This window comes from Dysidea avara, chromosome 5 (genome assembly GCF_963678975.1).
Source record: "Dysidea avara chromosome 5, odDysAvar1.4, whole genome shotgun sequence".
In the NCBI taxonomy this organism is placed as follows: Eukaryota; Metazoa; Porifera; class Demospongiae; order Dictyoceratida; family Dysideidae; genus Dysidea; species Dysidea avara.
This window is the reverse complement of record NC_089276.1, coordinates 5,745,223-5,753,665: the sequence shown is the minus strand read 5'-3', so window position 1 is coordinate 5,753,665 and position 8,443 is coordinate 5,745,223. Positions and strand designations below refer to the sequence as shown.

Below are 8,443 nucleotides of genomic sequence, written 5' to 3'. Positions count from 1 at the left end.
TTCGCTATTGCACTGTTCAAGCTAAATTAAATTAGATAAACTGCACAGCACTGCATACAAGTGTGTGATTTATACAATTAATAACATTGGAGGTACAGTACTGAACTTGGGTTTGCTTGCACGAGGCTGGCGGCTACTTCTACAATCTCCACTTAAGTTGTAGCTATTCAGCAGACTTTGTTGCTTTAAGTTTGTATCTTCACTTAAGTACGTCAAAGTCTATCACCGCTGTTCTCTATCCGTCGTCACCAAAACGCAACTGAGCAGGGCAGAACGTGCTACGGTCACATGCTATTAACAGTGCACTATTTGGAGATAAATTATCGCTGATGCAGTTGGTGTAGAAGTCAACGATAGGATCTGAGGTGAAATCATTTAGCTACATGTAGAAAATGAACACAAAATGTAATTATAACAATAAAAAAATAATTAAAGGAGGGGGTGCGTTCCGTTCCGGCTTTTATACCTTCCCGAACAACAGTTTGTACAAGCTGGCATGTAATTAGTGTTCTAACAGTGGTGATGTGTAGTTTGATTAGTTATATGTGCAATAAAGTCATAGAGTGAAGTACTGATTATGATCTGTTGGTATGTGTATACATATTTCATCATATTACTAAATATTGCCTATAGAATATGGTGGTACTGAATCTCCTCTACCATTACACAAGATGGCAGACAAATCAATCCATATTAACGAGTTTGAAGCTCACGTAGAAGGAATGCATCACAACTTTAATGCACAGTTTGAATCACGGTTTAAGGTAACATGTAGTTTACTTTGTTATACGTTTTGTTTATACTTCTCTTGTACAGATGCTATACAGTGGTCATGACATGCCGGTAACTGTGGGAACTAAAAGAGAACACAAACCGAAGAACAGATTTGCCAATATTGTTCCATGTACGAATGAATAAAGCATGCACAATATTGTAATTGGCAGTTTGGTATAATTCATTCGTTTAAAAATAGATTAGGTTATCTAGAACTATTGGTTACTCAATTTTTTTACCAATAATTTATTCAGTATTGTCATACAGTACAGTAGTACTGTATATTAGGGATCACAGAGGTTTGCAACTTTTCACAAAAAAAATTTCACCTAGAAACCAGCTTCACAGTACCTTAATATCGCCTTGGCAGAACTCTCAGTACGACCTGAAGTGCTTCCAATAAGTTTGCTACAAAATTTTATTATTTTTATTCAGTGAAATTTTCTGCTGACTGACACTAACTGCCTGATTCCTTCAGACAAGCATAACTTGGGTTACAGGCTTGATTTTTTCAGTGTTAAATGTTGCTTCAGGTGCCTTTTTGAACATAACTAAAAATGGAGTACAATGGTTACTTCACTTTTAATTGATAGTTAGGGTGTGGGTTTAGACAAAAATATTAAGCATGGTACCATTCTTTCTTTTGATGCGGTATGTGCTGGTTCACCAGTCATAATTATGATCATGTTGCAAAAAAGTAAACAAACAAGTAGAAAGAAAATGAGGAACAATTTGGGATAATAGAAAACAGTAGGGAAACAAGGGAGGTCACCTACACCTGCAGATATACTAGTGAACATTTAATCCCTGTAGCTATATATACCCATTACTGGAATAAATGTTGACTAGTATATTTGCAGGTGTAGGCAAACTACTTGTTGTAATAACAACAATAGCTTATCAGATATACTCATACATGCATACATATACATGTGTATGTAACTTCCGCGTGATTGTGTATGAATGTGCATGCATGTGATTGTTCTGTTTGCTACAGATGATAGTAACCGAGTAAAGCTTGTTTCTTATGAAGATAGTGGAAATGACTATGTCAATGCTTCTCCAGTTGATGTATGTTTATAGTAGAGTGTTAAACTGTTACATTAAATGTGTCACTGTTAGGGTTATAAGAAGAGGAAACGATTCATTGCTGCACAAGGTTTGATATATATATTTTGTTTGATTGTCTAAACTTGGTACCATATTACATACTCTAGCTCCTCTAAAAGTGTCTGTTGTTGATTTCTGGTCTGTGATTTGGGAAGAACGTGTTACAACAATTGTTATGCTGACTAACATCAAAGAAGGAGAAAAGGTACACTTGTTTGTTTGTGTATAGTATTCTACAAACTTGGATGTTAACTGTTGTAGTTGAAATGTTTTCAATACTGGCCTGAAACTGTTGGTGGAGAAGTTGAGTTCAAGCCTTTCAAACTATCTCTGTTGGAAGAGAATAGATACTCTGAGTATCTTATTAGGAAGTTTAATATTACGGTAAGTTTTTCCATTTGCACCAAATGTATGCTGCCACATAATAGAGCTCTGTTGTATAGCAGCCAGTTACCATTGATGTTCTTAAAGGATAATAAATATGTTGTAAATCTGCAATATTATGTGACCGAGCCTGCAAAAAGGACACATTAATTTGCAACTTTCACAACTCATAACTTTTTATACTGTTATCCCATGGTTACATAGTGTTCAGGACTTAAATTTTTATGATGGACTGGAGATACTCTATGCCAATACTGAGATGTGATCTGTTATGTCAAAGGGTGTAGCTTGTGCACACATGCCCTGTTTTTGCAGGCCTGTTCACTTATACAGATTATTATATCCACCATTGGAATTTTGCAAAATAGTATACCTGTTTTTATGTATTGAGTTGTTTTACTGGGATACAGGCAATGTATTGCTATGGGTAGCTATGCAGTAAATACATGCATTGTCAGATGTATTGCTTAAATATTTTATACAATACTCAGAAATCAGGAGAATCATTTGATGTAACTCAGTTTCATTACGTTGCTTGGCCTGATCATGGAGTACCAGAATATGCTACTGGAATGTTGAGTTTTTATCGAAGGATTAGAGATTTCCACAGCACTACTAAAGATCCTATGTTGGTGCATTGCAGGTTAGTATTATTTGGGTTCGGCAATCTGATTTGCCACCAATAGCATTTGTTAGTTACTTATTATTATTATCAGGGGTGTAGCTAAGGAGTTGGATGATTTGGACTAACCCTGCTAAGGTTTTAAATTTAAAAATCTTACTAAAGTTTACAATACTGAAAATCAGAAGAAGTTTTCTGGATACTGTCACTTCAAGACTCAACCCACCCTCCAGGGAATCCTATATAGTTACATGCCTGACTATGTACATTCTTTATGGTGTTACAAGTAACAAGTATAAGGAAAATTAGGAATTTTAAGTTTGCTTAGAGATCATAGAAAAATAGTAGGGAAACAGGAGAGGTCTGTAACTAGTGTGGACTTTTAATCCCTAATTCAGTCATGGGTATAGACTGCATGAAGTATGGATTATGTAGGTAGGTTAGAGGTTAATCTCGTCCCCAGCCTCCCACGCGCTCAATCACGCGAAGGTTGTCTGGTGACTTAGTCCACTTTCTTGGCCCTAGTGGAATATTGCTACAAGCATGTTTCTTGTGCTCATTCATGCTTACATTCAAATGAATAAGAAGGTTTTCGTACATAAAGTTTTAATCGGCAATCATTAGTCACTCCAGCGATTTCTATAAAGTAACACTCCTTTAAGATAATGAAAAGTTTAGCATTCAACTTAGAACAACAATCAATGGCGAAAAAGACCTTTAGACAGCTACTAAGCTAGTTTTTATGGAGTATACTTTATTAATGCGCAGTTCCTGGGCCAAGAAGTTGGACTAATGTCACCAGACGACCTTTCGCGTGATCAAGCACGTGGGAGGCTGGGGACGAGACTAATTAGAGGTGTACCAATAATGATATCAGTATCGGATCGGTATTGGTAATACAGTGCTACAGATATACCACCAGTAAACACTTAACATATTTATTATAGCTTCAACCATCTCTTGCTAAATTTCCAGCAGCAAATAAGTTAGTTAGGCTAACAAAGTAGCGAATACAAAGCCTTTGTTACTCTTTTCCAAGTATTACTATACTTGCTCCATTTGTATTCTAATATATTAGAGCATGTGAATCCTTTGTAATTAAATGACAGTGCAGTTGTTTCTCAAAACAGAAGTAAGTTTATGACTACTTGGCTTGCTTTTTCATGAAAACGTTTGGTTGCAAGGCTGCAACAAACAGTGTAGAATTATTGGCTGCCCACACAATTAATTACCTAATTAATGAGTTTACAAGAAAACTACCTCAAATCAAGCAGCAATTAGTAATCTGTTTAGGATATATGAATGTTTTGAAACTTGAGATCATCGCTTTTCAATCAAACACTTTTCAATCAAACACTTTTCAATCAAAGTGCACAATCACTATGATATTTTAATAGCTAGCTATGTATATATCACAACAGTGAAACACTCAGTATTAAACTTGTCTAGGCTTCATTACTTAGTATTGGTATTGATATCGGCAGATAATTTCAGTACCAGTACTGGTAGTGGAAGTATCGGTAAAATAGTGGTATCAGTACACCTGTAGCGACCTCCCTTGTTTCCCTACTTTTTTCTATGATCCCTAATCAAACTAATTATTTCCTTATACTTGTTTGTTTACTTTTTTGTAGCATTAGTATGACTGGTGAGTCCATGCATACCGCATCAAAAGAAAGGATGGTGCCAGAGTTAATGTTTTCATCTGAACGCGCCCCCAGCTATCAATTACTGTGAAGTGGCCATTATGCTTCACTTTCAGCTATGTTCAGCTGTTACACAGTGCTACAAATGAAGAGCAGTAGAAGAAGCACCTCCTCAATCAATCCAGTCACCACAAAAATTAGACAGTTTGTGAGCCCCAACTACTCAAAAGTGAAGTGACCATTATACTTTGCTTTCAGCTATGTTCAACCCGTCACACAGTAAAGAACAGTATGAGAAGCATCTCTGCAATCAATCCAGTCGTTATGGAAAATACAGCATAACAGCCAACACAACCGTAGGGAAACCACATCGTACTATCGCAAATCGACACCTTGTGTTGTCAGTGAGAAGAACTGGAACACAAAGGAAGACAAAGGCAAGTCTATGATGCACAGATTGTGCTTGGCAAAAAGGTGCATCTCAGGACGAAGTGACATTGAACAGTGAAGAAATCAAGCCCATAGCCTTATGCCAAGTTGTCATGAAGGGAAATCAAGACTGGTTTATATAGAGTGATATTTTTGGCTGGAAAAGCTCAGTCCTTCATGATCCCTATTATACATACCACCATGCTGTATAATACCAGAATAGAAACATAAAAGTAATAATTAAATTGGAGCAGTTTTTGTGTGCTCTGACATTTAACCAAAAACCATCTTGTCTACCTCTTCAAAGTAGCATTAATTTGGCTACCTTTACATCACTGAACAGTTGCTGTTTATAGCCACCTAAAAACTGGTGCTTTTAACATCAGCATCCAGTATATTATTGCATGTTGTTGTAGAGGTTAACTTAGTCACACATATCTATTTGACCTATTTTCCCATTAACAAAAGTGCATTGTGATTTATTTTAAGTGACATACTAGAGTACCATTGTATATTTAGTGCTGGTGTTGGTCGGACTGGGACCTTCATTGCTCTGGATATTGTACTGAGACAAGTGAAAAATGAGAATGTTGTGGACATTCACAATGTCATTAACAGGCTGAGGCACCAACGTCCTCAAATGGTGCAGTCTCTGGTAAGGTCACATGTACATTGTGTTTGTGTATATTCAAGTTGTGATTGAATGAACAGGAGCAGTACATCTTCATCCATGATGCTGTACTGGAGTTCATCACTTGTGGTGACACTAGCATTGAAGCACCGAATGTAATGAGGGCAATGGCTAAACTGAAGAGCAAAGACCGAATGACTGGATTAACTGGTTATGAGCAAGAACTCAAAGTTAGTATAGAGACTACTTTCTTTTACTGACACACTTTGTATTGATCTTGGTATCTGTAGATATTAAACAAAGTCAGTCCCAGAGCTGAAGATGTGGTGTGTCCTTCTGCCAATACTTTCACAAACAAAAATCGTCCTGGCCATTCCTTACCTGGTATATTGAGATGATATATAATCAGTCACTTATATGTCTGTTTTATTTCAGTGGAGCGTTGCCGAGTACCGTTAAAGCAGAGTTATATTAATGCCTCATATGCTGATGTAAGATGTAATATATTCTGGTAGATTGACTACATTTTGCTATACAGGGTTACAAGCAGAGTAGGGCATACATCATAGCTCAGTCTCCAATGGCAAACACCATTAGAGACTTCTGGAAAATGATCAGTGATAAACAGTCTGCAACTGTTATAATGTTATGTGAATTATTGGAAAATGACGAGGTCAGCACAGTCTATAAGTACATGCAGTAGTATTACGTACAATCTTACAGGAGGTGTGTGCATGCTACTGGCCCCGTACTGGTGTGAATACATTTGATGATATGGATGTTGAGTTAACCGGTGGTAATAGTGCTAAGCATTTTACCACAAGAACAATGAAAATCACTGATAATAAGGTAATAAATTAGGCTAACAAGTTTAGTTGCACTCCTGGTAGATTACACACACAAACATACAATTAAAAAGTATGGCTTCTGTTTTGTTTGGTTGGTATTCTTAAAGCACTTAATACTACAAACATATGCATGCTCACAACTTTGTTGTAAGTACATGCTGTTGTATTATTGTTAATAGACCAAGAAGAGCCACCAGGTGACCCAGTTTCAGTATCATGGTTGGATAGCTCATAAGCCTCCTAGTAATAGTACTGGACTGATATCAATGCTTGAAGAAGTGCAGAAAGTTCAGCGTAGCACTGCCAACAAACCCATTGTTGTACACTGCAGGTACTGATAGTATTGTGTGTCACTATGTGTTCTATGTGTGTAAATGTTTTACACAGTAATGGACTGGGTCGAAGTTCTACCTTCTGTGCCATTTATACAACACTGGAACGATTTAAAGCAGAGCAGTGTGTTGATATTTTCCAAGTGGTTAAATCACTCCGTATCAATAGGCCAGGAGCTGTGGACAGTTTGGTGAGATTTGAAATTAATTATATTTGCTGTACGTATGTCCTTAAGACACATACGTTTGGGTTAAGGAATTTACTAGTAATAATAATGGTTCGGTTAAAAATAAAGTGGGGTTCCAGCTATAAAATGTAGTGAAACAAGATTACATGAACGATGGTTTCACAACATAGCTATGTGGGATAATTACTACATTAGTGTTCTGCCTAATTTTTAAATCAAGAATTTATTGGACTAGTTTGTAAGCTTATGTATGTGTGACTGTTCTATTAGAGTACTTAGCTGTAACTGCTTTATTAGAGTATCTTGATCTTGCTGCTTATCTCCAGTAAGGAATAGATAATACAATAGATTAAGGAGTGTGGTTGCTTTGTCTACAGCAAAAAATTTCTAGGAAGCATGGTCACTGTGCCTTGATAGTTTAAGGGCACTCTGTTTTCAGTAGTGATCAGATCGCTTTACAAATATGATTGTAGGATATATACCTCTTATAAGTGTGTAAAATAGTTTTGTTGTTTAAATACACTTCTCTAAGGACTTGTTGTGTAATTATTCAAGGTACAGTCTTTAGCTGTAATACAGGTGTTTTTTTTGGTAAAAATGTATGGAGCCAGACCTGTTGAAACCAAAACTTTGTCCTTGTTATGGAGTTGTTTTCTATTTTGGGGAGTTTGTTTTGAGAGGTTCCACTGTATTATAGCCATTTTATCTACACCAAAAACTAGTGTTGATTTCCTAAGCCTGGCATAGATTCCAGGAATAATTTAGAGTATGAAACAAAGAAAATAAAAAATGGAAAGTTTTGGAGTGTAAAAATAGGGTACGTGAGGCACCAAGGAACTAACAGACGGTGGGATTTCTTTGTACAGCAACTTTTTTTGTGATTTAACTTGTTCCCAAAAGTTTTTGTTTTGAATTTTGTTTCTCACCTGGTGACTAAGACCTACCATAGCTTTACCATAATAGGAACTACATAAGAGTTTTTATTATATATGTGCAAATTTTATTAAGAGACTTTTTTTGTAGGGGATGTACCAGTTCATCTTTGAAGTTGTCCTTCGCTACATGCAGTCGTTTGAGACTTACTCTAACTTTAGTGTTTAGATGACTCCCTTAGATGACTCCCTTTGTGGTTTATCTAATCATAGAACAAATTGTTAGGTATTGAATATTGTCGTATTCTTTTATTTTGGTTATAGTATTTTGTATTATTTTTTATTATTACGTGTATCTGCTTGCACATTTTTCACATGTATAATACACTGCTAAAACATGCACTTGGCATTTGTTTATTATGAAGATGCTGCTAGAGCACATTTCAAATAACTTATGTATATGAGTAGTAGGGGTACACATAATTGATTAAGCTGAAGATGCAAGACTGTTGTGCACAAGCATGTCTAGGCGTATTAACTAAAAGGCTTGAAAGTTACAAATTCTCTTACATGATTCCACATTGAGAATTAAGAGATATCACTATGT

General features: G+C 36.2%; 1 protein-coding gene across 1 annotated transcript; it reads left to right on the top strand.

Moving 5' to 3' along the window:
- Nucleotides 1–633: 633 nt before the first annotated feature.
- Nucleotides 634–8,291, top strand: LOC136255359 (receptor-type tyrosine-protein phosphatase alpha-like). The gene is made up of 16 exons (XM_066048104.1): nucleotides 634–764; nucleotides 817–904; nucleotides 1,772–1,845; nucleotides 1,897–1,933; nucleotides 1,992–2,089; nucleotides 2,146–2,268; nucleotides 2,760–2,911; nucleotides 5,485–5,620; nucleotides 5,677–5,826; nucleotides 5,887–5,980; nucleotides 6,032–6,087; nucleotides 6,135–6,269; nucleotides 6,320–6,445; nucleotides 6,624–6,775; nucleotides 6,832–6,967; nucleotides 7,988–8,291. The coding sequence occupies exons 1-16, from the start codon at nucleotides 672–674 to the stop codon at nucleotides 8,063–8,065; spliced, it is 1,728 nt and encodes a 575-aa protein (XP_065904176.1). The 5' UTR covers nucleotides 634–671; the 3' UTR covers nucleotides 8,066–8,291.
- The last annotated feature ends 152 nt before the right edge of the window (nucleotides 8,292–8,443 follow it).

Bases quoted from the DNA above. Each gene is read 5' to 3' on its own strand.
- LOC136255359 (XM_066048104.1), top strand. From the start codon at position 672: ATGGCAGACAAATCAATCCATATTAACGAGTTTGAAGCTCACGTAGAA. The intron at 765-816 runs GTAACATGTAGT...TCTCTTGTACAG, and splicing joins AGTTTGAATCACGGTTTAAG to ATGCTATACAGTGGTCATGA. The intron at 2,269-2,759 runs GTAAGTTTTTCC...TACAATACTCAG, and splicing joins TTAGGAAGTTTAATATTACG to AAATCAGGAGAATCATTTGA.